General features: G+C 40.3%; 1 protein-coding gene across 2 annotated transcripts in view; it reads right to left on the bottom strand.

Annotated features, from left to right (window-relative positions):
- ADAMTSL3 (ADAMTS like 3) overlaps nt 1-15,264 on the bottom strand; it is a 392,111-nt gene that overhangs the window by 23,930 nt on the left and 352,917 nt on the right. For both annotated transcript variants that reach the window (XM_032174471.2, XM_032174470.2), the window contains exon 23: nt 357-539. In XM_032174471.2, the coding sequence (XP_032030362.1) occupies nt 357-539 (183 nt within the window). The remainder of the gene's footprint in view (nt 1-356; nt 540-15,264) is intronic.

Genomic DNA, 15,264 nt, shown 5'->3' with positions numbered 1-15,264 from the left:
TCAGGAGGCTGAGGCAGGAGAATCACTTGAACCCAGGAGGCGGAGGTGGCAGTGAGCCGAGATCGTGCGTGCTCCAGCCTGGTGACAGAGTGAGACTCCATTTAAAAAAAAAAAAATCACACACACACACACACACACACACAAACACTAACATCTGTGTTAGGTGCTGGGAATACAGGGTGGTAAAATAGGGTGTTAGAATTTAGTGCTCATTTTTAAGCAGGCAGTGGTAACAATGGTTAAAACCATCTGATGTCCATCTTGTTCATTCCTCAACTCCAAAACCAACAAAACTGGGGCCTACTTTGTGCATATTACAGGAGGCACTCAAGGAGCAATAAGAATTTGACACTTACCCAGCAAGTGGAGTACAGATGTTGCCACTGCCTTTCCAAGAGCATTGGTGGCTGTGCAGATGTAGCTTCCTTCATTTTCAAGGGAAACATTCTGCAATAACAGGGATCCATTGAAAAGCAAGGAAACATTGCCACTCAGAGATCCTCCTCTCTTCAACCAAGTTATATTAGGCTGAGGGACACCTTTGGAACAAAAACAAATATGACAAAGGCAATTCCTTTAAGAACAGGGCCACAGAACCACTTGACAAATACCATTCACTGTTTTGACCGTAAGTCAGCATATGGGTTTAATCATATATAATAGGAAAAACGGCTATTTCTATTTCTATAGCTACTCTATGGCAGATGGAGGATCCTCTTAAAGCAAAGGGCTTTGGTCTATGGGGCATGTGACTGGTTTACACATATAAGTTATGGAATGGAAACCAAGGAGAGTAGGATTGCTCTGTATTGGGAAGGCAGAGAATTTTGAAGGTGGGTAGGGTAGGGGGAGTGTGGTTGGAAAGAAGGAGTTGGTGAAGCTGGGGGAATGTGGAGGCAGAGACACAGTGAGAAATTCCCAGGGGCAGGTTGTCACAAGGAAGTCTTTGGAAAACATAAACATCTCCTAGAGGTCTTTAAGTTGTTTGCTGTACATATACAATTAAACATTCCTCCCTCAGGAAGAATATACAACATCCAGGGAAACAGAGTTCATTAATTCTTTGTAAAAGAGGATAACTTCAAGGAGAAAAAGTAAGTGCTGAGTTTCAATTCTGGGTCAATGCAGTGAGATGCAGGGACTGTAAGCAACATTGCAGGAGCCTAGACACAGAGGGGAACACAAGGAATTTAAAGAATTTATTTCCCCAAGTCTTGAGAAGTCTTAGCATTTTGCTGGGCTTTGGAATTTAAGATTCAGAGGAATACAGAAATTTCATTTGGTTCTTCTTCTTCTTTTCTTTTTCTTTTTCTTTTTTTTCTTTTTGAGATGGAAGCTCCCTCTGTCACCTAGGCTGGAGTGCAGTGGCACAATCTTGGCTCACTGCAACCTCCTGGGCTCAAGTGACCCTCCCTTCCTCAGCCTCCAAGTAGCTGGGACTACAGGTGCAAGCCATCACACGCAGCTAATTTTTGTAAAGACAGGGTTTCACCATGTTCCTCAGGGTAGTCTTGAACACCTGGGCTCAAGTGATCCCCCGCCTCAGCCTCCCACTGCACCTGACCTCATCTGGTTCTTAAGAGCTGGAATAGCTTCAGATGATGCCAAGATTGCTCTAGGCAACTGTTTTGGGGGATGTTTTCTCCTCTTGCAGTGCTCTGGCTAGTGAGAACGGAGAAGACATCGTATGGCTTTCTGACTTAAAAAAAAGATGCCACCACTATTATCATGACATGTGCAACACACCTTACAGTAGGCAAAATGCATGCTCCATGAACATGGTGACACTTGAATTCTCATGGTTATTCCTATTTCCTGGGAGGTAGTCATTGTTAGCTGTATCTCACAATTAAGGAACCTGGTAAGCCTTTTGACTTCAGGTCCAGTTCTGTCCTTTACATCAAGCTGATTATTCAAGTCTCTTAAGGAAGTCATTGTGTGGCTTTGGAGGAAACTGTTGATCTAGAAATGCTTAAATTTACTTGTAGAAACCTAAGACTGATATTGGCACTGAAGTATTGCCTGAAAACTCAAGGTGAAAAAAAGACTAAATTTCTATTCAAAGAGGAGGTGGAAATGCATAGGGGGAGCACTATCTTGGCTGGGTTGGGGTGAGGCTTTGTTCTCATTCTCAATAGTTATTAGTTCTGTAGCCTTGGGCAAAGCACTTTAGATTTTAACTGTGTCATCTGTGAAAGGAATCTGAAAGAAGAGTAGGAACTTCATTATGTTCAGATATACTATTTGAAGTTTTTAAAATTGGAGTTTGAGGTGGTTGCCCTTGGGGCTTTTTGTCCTTAATCCTGTGGCTTTGTATGATCCAAGTATGGTAGGCAGAATTCTAAAGACATTGCCCCAAGATTCTCATCCTTTGATTACTCAATCACATGTCAATCTAGGCACTGGTGTGAAGGGAATTTGCAGATACAATTAAGGTTACTAATCAGTTGGCCTTAAAATGGGGAGATATCTGGGTGGGCCCACTGTAATTCTGTAAGTCCTTAAAATCAGAAGAGAAGGGCAGAAGCTATCAGGGACATATGGAGAAAGAGAAAGTAGGAGAGATGAGGCAGAAGAGGAGTTCAGAGAGATTCAAAGTGTGAGAGCAACGTAACCCACCATTGCTAGTTTTAAAGATAAAAGGGCCCTGAGCTGGGGAGTGCAGGTGGCCTCTAAAAGCGCGAGTGGCCTTCAGCTGACAGCTATCAAGAAAATGGGAACTTCAGTTCTAAAATGATAAGGGATTCGGCCAATAACCTGAAGAAGCTTGGAAGCAGATTGATTTCCAGAGCCTCCAGAAAGGAATGCAGCCATGCCACCACCTTGATCTTGGCCTTAGATACTCTTAAGTGTAACACTCAGTTCAGCAATTCTGTGCAAAGATGACCTACACAACATAGGTGACATAATATATGGGTATTGTTTTAAGCTTCTAAGTTTGTGTTAATTTGTTACAGTAGCAATAGAAAACCAATACACCAAGAGATTTGTTTTAAATTTTGTTATAAAGACTAGGCTAGCCCTAAATAGCTGAAGAAATGCTAATCACATGTGCATATATCTTTTTTAGTATTTTCTTCTACACATATATGCATACAGAAAGTTTAAGCTTTCTGAAAGGTCACAGCTATGAAACGTTGGAGCTGAGATTTATACTAATACAATTTGATTCAGAACCTTTCTTAACCACAATATAGGTAGATGTTATACATCTCTTAATATATTTATTCCTATGCATGTTATAGTTTTTTGTTGTTGCAGTAAACAAGACTTTTAAAAATGTATTTTGTAGTTGTTTATTGCCAACACTTAGGAAAGCTATAAGCATCTGCATATTTATTTTGTTTCTAGTCATCTTACTGAACTTTATTATTTTGAATAGTTTTTCTAATTGATTTTCTTGTTTTTTAAGGTAAATAATTGTATCATTTGCACATAATGACAATTTTCTCTTCCTTTCCAATATGTATACTTCTGATTTCTTTTTCTTGTCTTATTGTATTAGTGTTTCCAGAACAATGCTGAATAATAACCACTATAGCAGGTACGTTAGACTGAATATTTGTGTCCCTCCCCACCACATCTTGATCTTGGACCTCCTTCAACATGAAAAGTTTAATCTTGGACTTCCCATCCTCCAGAACTGTAAGAAATAAATTTTCTGTTGTTTATAAGCCACTCAGTCTATAGCATTTTTCTTACAGCAGCCCCAGTGGTCTAAGACAGCAGGCATATTTGTCTTGTTTCCAACTTTAATGGGAATATTACTAATGTTTCTTTCTTAAGCATGATGCTTTTTTTGGTATATACATTTCCTTCTATTTCTAGCCTACAAGAAAATTTCTCAGTCTTTGAGTTTAACATTTAATTTGCTTATTTTAAAGTAAATCATTTAAAACTATTAATTTTATTCTGAGTACAGCTTTGGCTACATATCTTATGTTTTGAAATGCAATACAACTATTGCCATTATTTCATTCACTTGAAAAATGTTTATGGAGTGCCTACTCTATGTAAGACTCTGTGGCAATGCTAAGGATATAATGGTGAACTAAGTTCCTCATGTACCTTAATCTAGAGTAGGCCCATGCATCAAAAAAGCCAACTGCAATACAAAGAGATAAGAGTCTGCAATAAAGGTAAACTACTGGATGCCACTGGAGCACAGAAGCTGTACCTCACGTAGACTGGAGAGAAAGATAAGGAAGATACCTGCAAGGAGGAACATAGAGTGCAGATGTGGGAAAGCATGGGAACAGGAGCAAGAGCCAGACTTTTCATGGTATAGTGCCTTGTTTTTTGATTGAATGTATTACCTGGATCACCTATCCCCAACTTTTAAAAAGTTAATAATAGAGCTCAGAAACATCTTTGATTTAACTTCTTGTTAAATTTTCTCTTGGGGTCCCTTTTAGCTCTAAGATATGTGTGAGATCAATTCATTCATTCATCCATCTATTCTTTCATATATTATTTAATTCACTCTCATTATTCACTCTCTATGACCAGAATTCTTTTATAGCATTATTACTGCATTAATCTCAGTTCTCCACAGTAGATCATGAGTATAGGCCTGGCAAAGATTAGATGTGTGAATGTTTGCTGAATGCATAAATGAATAAACTAGGGAATGCATTTACTAGAAGAAAACCATATTCTATCCCAAAGATACATCAGCGTGACTTTTTTGGTTATTCATGCCAATGCTCTCTTCCAAGTAGCAAAGACAATAAAGCGCTGACTGTATAGTAAAATCTTCATGAACTCAGACACTATTATTTTGGAATCTATGGTAATTTAGAGAAGGGTTATACTAGCTAGGAAGAGAAAAAATCTCCTTACATATTTGAGGGCAAAAGTGCCAATCACTTCAGAAATTCCTTCAAATACTTCACTGGCCTGCACAACATATATACAATTGTTATGTGAGTATAAATCGATATTTATAAATTAAAGTGGCTTCCTTTAAGACCCTAAGTAATTCTTGCTTAAATGACTGAACATTTCTAAAAGCAATTCATGGACTTGAAAACATTTTATAATTCAGGGATGTTTATTAATTCAGACTTGCCTCTTACAATTGTCCAAATTAGTGAGCTTTTCTCAAGACATAAAGCCTCTTACAGTGAAAGACCCTAAACAATTTCAGATACATTGGCTTATTCATTATTCCTCCACGGTAAGAAGCTGGTAAGTGGTGTTGTCAATTCTACATTGAAACAAGGTTTACCAGAGGCCTTCAGCCAGGCTAAACAAGCTGTGTGCAGATCTCCAGGGAGAGCGTTTCTGGCAGAGGGAACAGCAAGTACCTTGGCCCCATGAGACTCACGTGGATCCACAGATATGATTCAGGAGTCGGTGACCTTTTTACTAACTCTAGTTGAAATGTAGCACTTCTATCAATTATGAATGTAAGCCACAGACCAAGGTAGCAGTATCTTTAACTCTCTCACCAATGGAAGTCACAGATATTTTCGTATCACATTACAAGTGTGACCAGATCTCTCAAAATATTTTTTGTGCCAACACTACTTCAAAAATATGGTAACTATTGGACCCAATGCTAGATGTTGAATTTGATGCATTTGTAATGAAGTACATATATTATTCGATCACACATTTGGTTTATTAATATTCTGACACCTATATTTTTATCATAATTGGTTTTCTTTAAATGCAGTATATTTTATTTTATACCTTTGAAAATATTATTTCAGAAGTAGTACCACAGGCTTCATCAGACTGGTCCAGGATAGATTCCTCCAATTTTGGAGGAAAATAAAAGAGCATGTGGCTGCAGAGATGTGAGCCAGGGAAAGAGCAGTAGGTGACAAGGTCAGAGAAGTGGGAGGTGGGGCTCAGGTCATAGCCTGATAGGTCATTGTAAGGCTTTGGTTTATATTCCAAAGATTTTGAAGAATGGCATGAGCTGACTTGTGTTTCTAAAGGACTGCTCTGACAGCTGTGTTGATTGCAGGCAGCAAGGGCAGAGGCAGGGAGACCAGTGAGGAACCTGTCAAGATAATCCAGCCTAGAGATGATGGTGACTTGGACCAGTGTAGTAGCAATGAACGTGGTAAGAGATGGTCATATTCTAGGCCTATTCGGAAGGTAGAGCAGACAAAATTTGATGGGGGTGGGGTAGTGTGAGAGAGAAAAGCAAGTAAAAAATGACTCCAGGATTTGTGGCTCAAGCAAATTAAATTACTGCCTTGTCATTCACTGAGATGAGGGACACTATGAGAGAAGTAAGTTTGGGAGCAGAACTCAGGAGAGCAGTTTTGGACATGTTAGGTTTGAAATAACTATTACATATCCACGGAGAGATGCTGAGCAGGCATGTGGATATGTTAATCTAGAGCTTAGGGGAAAGGTCTGTGCTGAAAATATAAATTTAACAGTTTCCAGTATATAAATGTCATATTTGAATCCTTGTGCATGTATGGGATCAATAGGGAGACAGTACATGTAGAGAAGAGAAAACGTCTGAGGACTGAGGCCTGGGGTAGTTCAACTTAGAGATCAGGGACAAGAGGTAGGACAAAAGAGGCTACAAAGGAACAGATACTATGGTAGGTAGAAAACAAAGTGGTTTCCTCGAAGCAGAGAAGGAGGGAGTAACAATTGTCCAGTGCTATTGTAGTCAAATGAGCAAGTAAGGTAAGGCCTAAGAACTTACCACGGGGCCTGATGCGGTGGCTCACACCTGTAATCTCAGCATTTTGGGAGGCCGAGGTGGGCAGATCACCTGCGGTCAGGAGTTTGAGGCCAGCCTGGGCAACATGGTGAAACCCTGTCTCTACTAAAACTACAAAAAATATTTAGCCTGTAATCCCAGCTTCTCAGGAGGCTGAGGCAGGAGAATTGCTTGAACCCGGGAGGTGGAAGTTGCAGTGACCCAAGATCACACCACTGCACTCCAGTCTGGGCAACCGAGTGAGAATCTGTCTCAAAAAACAAACAAACAAACAAACAAACAAACAAATAAACCTGATCACTGAAGTTAGCAATTCACACTTACATGGTAAGCTGTTGGTGACCTTGACAATAGCTATGAAGGTAATGGTATGGAGAATGTTTGGTTGGAGTGGATTCAAGAGAGAATGAAGAGAAATGAAATTGAAGACAGCAAGTATAAACTACTCTTGAGGCACTTTGCTATAAATGGAAATCAAGAACTGAGGCAATAGCTGGAGAGGGAAGTGGAGTCTAGGGCAGGGAATTTAGGGATGGTTTTGCTCACCTGGAATTCTTATCTCATCTCCCTACTTCCACCCTTGCCTTCCTTTTACTCTCTGATTTTTTACAGTCTATTTTCAACACAATAGCCATAGTGTTTCTTCTATAAGATAGCTCAGATCATGACACTCCTTTGCTTAGAATCCTCTAATGGCTTCCATCTCACTTAGAACAAAAAATAAACTGCTTCTGATGTTTTATGATCTGCTAACATACATGGTCTTCCCTCAACCCTTGCCCACCAACCACCTCAAAACACAGAAAAAAAAAAACAGAGCCAGAGAGAGATGGATTTTTATTTTTTTAGTGATGGGGTCTCACTGGGCTGGAATGCAGTGGCTATTCACAGGCATGATCACAGCATACGGAAGCCCCAAACTTCTGGGCTCAAGGAATCCTCCCATCTCAGCCTCCTGAATAGCTGGAACTATAGGTATGCACCATTGTGCCTGGCTAAGGGGTGGATTCTTGATTAAATCATTTAAGTTCCTGAATCCAGATGTGTCTAAAATTATGTCCAGAGTGTCTACACTCCAGGACTTTTCAGTTTTATTAGCCAATAGTTTCTTCATTTTTTCTTAAGTCAGTTCGAGGTGGTTCTCTGTTCCCTGTAACCATGGGAGTCTAGACTAAAAACTAAGGTATGAAAACAACCAAGATGGCCAAACAGCCATGCCAGCACAAGCTTCTCAGAACAAACGGACAAAGTTACATTCCAAAAGAAAATGTCAGAAACAGGAAGTTTGAAATGAAGAGCACAGGACCACACTAGAGTACAGGACCAAGTCCTTCCTTCTCACTACTCACTGTCCCAGGGGCCATTTCATCTATTTTGGGAAATATAATGATAATTTCTGTGCTGAAAACTCCCACATCTACCCATCCAATCTTAATCTCTCCCTTGAATTCAAGACTCCTGGACATCTCCCATTGGCACAACATGTCCCACAGGCACCTCAAACTCCGTTAAGTCCCATAGTGAACTCCAGCTCCCTCTCCTACCCCACAGGCCTGTTCAGCACCTAGATGCATTGTTACACGTGTAAACATTTTCAAAGACCTGAACAGGCCAGAGGAAATTCAGACAGATTTCTTCCTACCACTGCTCTTTATGGTGTTTCAAAATAACACATTTGCTCTGTTGCAACAGCTATAAAATGTCAGAAATAGTTTAAACTTATTTATCTAACCTTAAAGACACAGGCTATTTCCCCCAAGACTTGCAACTCTGAAATATTCAACATTCTGTTTCCACAATGCTGAAATTGTTTTGGAAGACAAATGTTGTGGAAAAAGTTCAGAGCCGGAGGGGCTGTGAAACATGTGTTGCAAAAAGTTTGCACCTCGGGGGTGTCTTTAAACTAGTCAGTGTTTAAAAACAAATTTCCTTCATCCTTGAAAGGCCCATGAAATATTCCACACTATAAATCCCTGGCCTATTCAGACTGCCCTGAAATACTGGATCTTTAAATAAATATATATTATACCTATATCTTTTTCTCATGTTTGTTTCTTCCAGCTACTCAAAACTCACCCAGAATTCTGCATTACTTTTTCATATACGACAAATGAAGATTTAAGCTACCATCAGTTACCTCTGGGGAATCATGAAGAAATGATGTTGCCAATTTATGAAAGGCAAATCAAACACAGGATAGACAAAGGGAGTCATCACTAATAAATGAAAGAAATAAATAAGAGTTCAAGGGTTCAGTGTCAGAGAAAGTATCTCAAAGCTACTAGAATAATGAATGCACTCTTCTTAACTGCAGGGCCAATCTGTGCAGCATAGTAAATTTTGTAAGGAACGTTCCTCTTCTGAGTTAACTGCGTACCCTTTTGTTCTTTTTGAAAAATACGTTATGTATGCTTTTTGGATACAATGGACTATCCATCATTGAGGCCATATCCAGAACTCTCTCCAAATAGAGGGCTCTGGCTTTTACTATTTACAGAATTCTCTTGAATAGCTGTTTAAGTACTTTCTTTTATCTAATAAATTCATGTTTAGATTGACATAATCTGTTCCCCAATCAATTTGATTTCTGAGGATTTATAAATCATCTGGGTCATAGTATCTATTCTCAACTCCATCATTAAAACTCCTTCCCTAAAGGTTTTTGAACTGTGTTTCTTCTGACATGGAGAAGGGTGTCAACAAGTCCTCTTCCTGGTGTGGTCACCCTGATCTCTCATGTACCCTGGGCTTCTGCTTTGTGCGAGCCTGGGCAGTTCTTTAACGCCACCAGACATATCTCATGAGCACCACACAGTTCACTGCTGGATATTGTCCTCTAGGGTCTTATTTATAGGCTAGAAAGTGCCAGTGAAAATTATTATATCAAAACCAAAAACCTTCAGTAGTTCCTTGAAGAAGAAGAAAGACAAGAGTTGGTGCAAATCAAGCATAGCGATACAGCTGGAGCTATGCAAGTGGTGTAAACTACTGATTCTAGTAAAGGGGATAGGAGGAACTCCTAAACAACAGCTCAAAAGGGAGAACCATGGACATTCCTGAGGCCCTTCCTGATAATCAGCAATTCTGGTAATCTATCAATATAACATTGGGATGTAGATGAACAAATAGCTATTAGCCAGTTAAAAATATTAGTTATTTGGAGATCATGCACCAAAATCTCCAAGTGGGTTCCACTGCTGTCACCAGCAATACCCCAGAGGACTATGTGTGGGCTGCTGGTGTCTTGGGGTGACATCTCAAGGCCATGTTGATTCCCCAGGACTCCATTTCCTCTTTCCTCAAACCACTGACTCTTGCCTTTGGTTCTTCTGAGCTGCACCTCTCACTCTATTTCTGGGGGGTCTTTTCTCTTCAGGAATGGTAGGGAGTAAGAGTCAGTTTTCCTAGCTCTATAGCTTTTCCTGTTCCCAGAGGAGAAAAGCACAAAAGCCTTTTCAGTTTAGGGGAGTCACTGCTAAGAACAGCTATCCTCCAGCCCGGGAACTGCACTGTTCTCCAAACACACCACACTGGCTTGTAAAGCCGTTCTATGTGCTGTTCTCGCCATTGCAGATCATTTGCTATTCCCTTTCCCTACCTCGAACATTTCTCCTCATTCTTAAAGACCCGCCTCAAAATCACTTCCTTGATCCTCTTGGACATTGACAGCTGATTTCTCCTGGGAGAACCTTTGAACACTGAGGCATCAATTGTTGGCATGCCTGATTCTACCTTCCGAATGAGCCCAGCGCATGGACCTGGGTTCTACCATTTAGCCCCCACTTCTAGTTCACTCCCAGTTACCCACTCCTGGTTCACTCCTAGTTTGAGTTTACTCCTGGTTACTCACTCCTGGTAAATTCTAGTTTACTCCTGATTACTCACTCCTGGTTCACTCCTGGTTTACTCCTGGTTCTAGTTGACCTCTGGTTACCCACTAATTCCTGAGGAAGAGTCTCTCATTTTGAGAGGATATTAGAGATTATTTCCAGGGACCTCTTTGGCCCCATTTACTGGCTAAATCAGTGGTTCTTAACCTTGGCCGCACATTAGAATCTTCTGGCGAAGCTTTAAAAATCCTTGGTTCTCAGGATATACTGCCGATGAATTAAATCAGAATCTCTCAGGGCAGGGCTGGGGAGATGTTGTGGTGTCCAGGCCTGAACTGACATTAACCATAATAATAAAATGACCTGACTGTAGTATGCGTCAGTCATCAAAATGAATAACTGGGTATTGAATTAATAACTAGGGGAAATAAGTGAATGAAAAGAAAAAAACCAGGGTTATGTAAGTTGGGATGTTACTAGAGAGGCCAAAATTCTACACAGGTCCTATGGGGCTCTTCCCATAAAGGAGTGTTTTTCTTCCATTAACAAGGTCCTGCATGATTTTCTCAGACTGTACTCAGAAGCTTGCATGCTTTCTTATTTCCGGAGGTTGAATTCCAACAAAATTCCCTTTCCCTCAGTCCCCACCCTGAGTGGGTGCTGTGGGCCTCTCTGTCTTGCTGTGAAGACATAGGTCATAGCAGCCAGAATGAACTAGTGGGTCATTCAGGGGCTTCTGATGGTTCCCTGTGTTTTATAATGGATGCTGCTCCATGTTGCACAGTTGTCCTGTGCTCTCTGCTGCTGCCTGGGGGTCTCAGCACACAGAGACAAAAGCAGAGAGTCCTGGAGGGCAGAGAGCAAGCAAGGCATTTCTTACAGTATAAGTAGATTTGAGTGGTATACAGCATTCAAAACCCTTTACTTTTACTGTCTGGTATGAAAAGCTTCCCAATTGCTATCAAATCTCATATAGGTTCGGTAAACTCCGGACTAGCCACTCTGGCTCCTGCTGGGACACCAATACAAGGAGCCAAGGGAACACAGGCCAGCCAGGAGGCACCACTCAGAGACTCATGGAATTGAAGCAACTCATTTCTTTAGAAGCCTGGACTTCAGAAGATCACTGAGGAAAGAGCTTCCGTCCAAGAGCAGAGGAGGATACAAAGCTCCTGCCCTGTGGATTGTGCCGGTGTCTAGTGCACCATCTCACAAGCTCAACAGGACCAAGCCAGGGCCATTTTATTAATGTTAAAACTTAGGGGAGCTAAATGAGTCTTAATATCAGAAAAACGGTAACCAAGAAACAATGGCAGGCCAGGCACCATGGCTCCCACCTGTAATCTCAGCACTTTGGGAGGCCGAGGTAGGAGGGTTGCTTGAGGCCAGAAGTTCTAAACCAGCCTTGGCAGCACAGTGAGACTTCTGTCTCTACAAGAAAAAAAAAATTAGTCAGGTGTGGTGGTGCATGGCTGTAGTCTCAAGGCGCTAAGGCAGGAGGATTGCTTGAGCACAGGAGTTTGAGGCTGCAGTGAGCTATGATCATGCCACTGCACTCCAGCTTGGGCAAGAATGAAGCACTGTCTCTAAGCAAAAAAAAAAAAAAAAAAAAAAAAAAGGAAGAAGGAAAAAAGAAAAGAAAGACAAAAGAGAGATTATGGAGTTGAAATCTGAAATAAGATATCATTATGGAGTGTTCATATGTTCTTTTGGCAGTAGGAATCTGCCATGGTCACAGGAATCCATGACTTTCAAACATTATTATTGTTAGTAGTAGTAGTAGTAGCAGAACAAGCTCTCTTTAAAAATTTTTTATAAGAAAGTCCGATTCATAAAACTGCAAAGCATAGAGGTCTTTTGGTTGAGTTATATGTTGGGGGACGAGGAATAGGTAGGGTAGAAGGGGAAGGCTGGGTCCTTGACAAGGCTCCATGGAATCTATAGTCCGAAAACCATTGGTTTAGCCATTGGTCTAATGATGGTGCATGGAAGAAAGGTGAGTGGTTGTTTGGAGGATAGGGAATGGGTGGGCACACAATGTGGAACTACATGATGACAGTACATGGGGCCTTATGGGTCAGTCTGTTGTTACCATGTAATAGGGTAAACACTAACATGGGGCTGAGTGTCTGTGGAGTTTTCAGGACAGAGAAATGTACTGGTGGCACTGAAGACAGGGGTGGGGTATAGATTTTGGAGATGAAAGCAGTGTTGTCAACAATAGGACTGGACCACCAACGCTGTACTTGAATGCTTCAAGACATGGCAACACTCAATACATGCAGACCCATAAGCCTAAGCACAAGGTTTTTTGCAATGAAGTCTGAAATTTGATAGGTGTTTGAAGAGCCCCTCCTGTTTTTTCGTATTGCATATCCAGCTACCTTATTCTAGATTTCTTTCTACTTCTTGATTGTATACAGACCCATGTTTTCACATGAGAAATTGAGATTGATAAAAGATGCAAAGAAAATTATTTTTTCAAGAAGCACTCAAAATAGAGCTTCAGTGAATCTTTAACACCCCACTGTCAACATTAGACAGATAAAAGAGACAGAAAGTTAGCAAGGGTATCCAGGAATTGAACTCAGCTCTGCATCAAGTGGACCTAATAGACATCTACAGAACTCTCCACCCCAAATCAACAGAATAAACATTTTTTTCAGCATCACACTACACTTATTCTAAAATTGACCACATAGTTGGAAGTAAAGCACTCCTCAGCAAATGTAAAAGAACAGAAATTATAACAAACTGTCTCTCAGACCACAGTTCAATCAAACTAGAACTCAGGATTAAGAAACTCATTCAAAACTGCTCAACTACATGGAAATTGAACAACCTACTCCTGAATGACTACTGGGTACATAATGAAATGAAGGCAGAAATAAAGATGTTCTTTGAAACCAACAAGAACAAAGACACAACATACCAGAATCTCTGGGACACATTCAAAGGAGTGTGTAGAGGGAAATTTATAGCACTAAATGCCCACAAGAGAAAGCAGGAAAGATCTAAAATTGACACCCTAACATCACAATTAAAAGAACTAGAGAAGCAAGAGCAAACACATTCAAAAGCTAGCAGAAGGCAAGAAATAACTAAGATCAGAGCAGAACTGAAGGAAATAGAGACACAAAAAACCATTCAAAAAATCAATGAATCCAGGAGCTGATTTTTTGAAAAGAGCAACAAAATTGATAGACCGCTAGCAAGACTAATAAAGAAGAAAAGAGAGAAGAATCAAATAGACACAATAAAAAATGACAAAGGGGATATCACCACCGATCCCACAGAAATACAAACTACCATCAGAGAATACTATAAACACCTCTACACAAATAAACTAGAAAATCTAGAAGAAATGGATACATTCCTTGACACACACACCCTCCCAAGACTAAACCAGGAAGAAGTTGAATCGCTGAATAGACCAATAACAGGCTCTGAAATTGAGGCAATAATTAATAGCTTACCAATCAAAAAAGTCCAGGACAAGATGGATTCACAGCCGAATTCTACAAGAGGTACAAGGAGGAGCTGGTACCATTCCTTCTGAAACTATTCCAATTAATAGAAAAAGAGGGAATCCTCCCTAACTCATTTTTATGAGGCCAGCATCATCCTGATACCGAAGCCTGGCAGAGACACAACAAAAAAAGAGAATTTTAGACCAATATCCTTGATGAACATTGATGCAAAAATCCTCATTAAAACACTGGCCAACCAAATCCAGCAACACATCAAAAAGCTTATCCACCATGATCAAGTGGGCTTAATCCCTGGGATGCAAGGCTGGTTCAACATACGCAAATCAATAAACGTAATCCAGCATATAAACAGAACCAAAAACAAAAACTACATGATTACCTCAACAGATGCAGAAAAGACCTTTGATAAAATTCAACAACCCTTTATGCTAAAAACTCTCAATAGATTAGGTATTGATGGGATGTATCTCAAAATAATAAGAGCTATTTATGACAAACCCACAGCCAATATCATACTGAATGGACAAAAACTGGAAGCATTCCCTTTGAAAACTGGCACAAGACAGGGATGCCCTCTCTCACCACTCCTATTCAACATAGTGTTGGAAGTTCTGGCCAGGGCAATCAGGCAGGAGAAGGAAATAAAGGGTATTCAATTAGGAGAAGAGGAAGTCAAATTGTACCTGTTTGCAGATGACATGATTGTATATCTAGAAAACCCCATCGTCTCAGCCCAAAATCTCCTTAAGCTGATAAGCAACTTCAGCAAAGTCTCAGGATACAAAATCAATGTGCAAAAATCACAAGCATTCTTATACACCAATAACAGAGGGCCAAATCATGAGTGAACTCCCATTCAAAATTGCTTCAAAGAGAATAAAGTACCTAGGAATACAACTTACAAGGGATGTGAAGGACTTCTTCAAGGAGAACTACAAACCACTGCTCAATGAAATAAAAGAGGATACAAACAAATGGAAGAACATTCCATGCTTATGGGTAGGAAGAACAATATCGTGAAAATGGCCATACTGCCCAAGGTAATTTATAGATTCAATGCCATCCCCATCAAGCTACCAATGACTTTCTTCACAGAATTGGAAAAAACTACTTTAAAGTTCATATGGAACCAAAAAAGAGCCTGCATTGCCAAGTCAATCCTAAGCCAAAAGAACAAAGCTGGAAGCATCACGCTACCTGACTTCAAACTATACTACAAGGCTACAGTAACCAAAACAGCATGGTA

Source organism: Hylobates moloch, unplaced genomic scaffold, assembly GCF_009828535.3.
Source record: "Hylobates moloch isolate HMO894 unplaced genomic scaffold, HMol_V3 SCAFFOLD_14, whole genome shotgun sequence".
Lineage (NCBI taxonomy): Eukaryota > Metazoa > Chordata > Mammalia > Primates > Hylobatidae > Hylobates > Hylobates moloch.
Note: the sequence above shows the minus strand (reverse complement) of the source record. Positions and strands in the feature narration are given on the sequence as shown.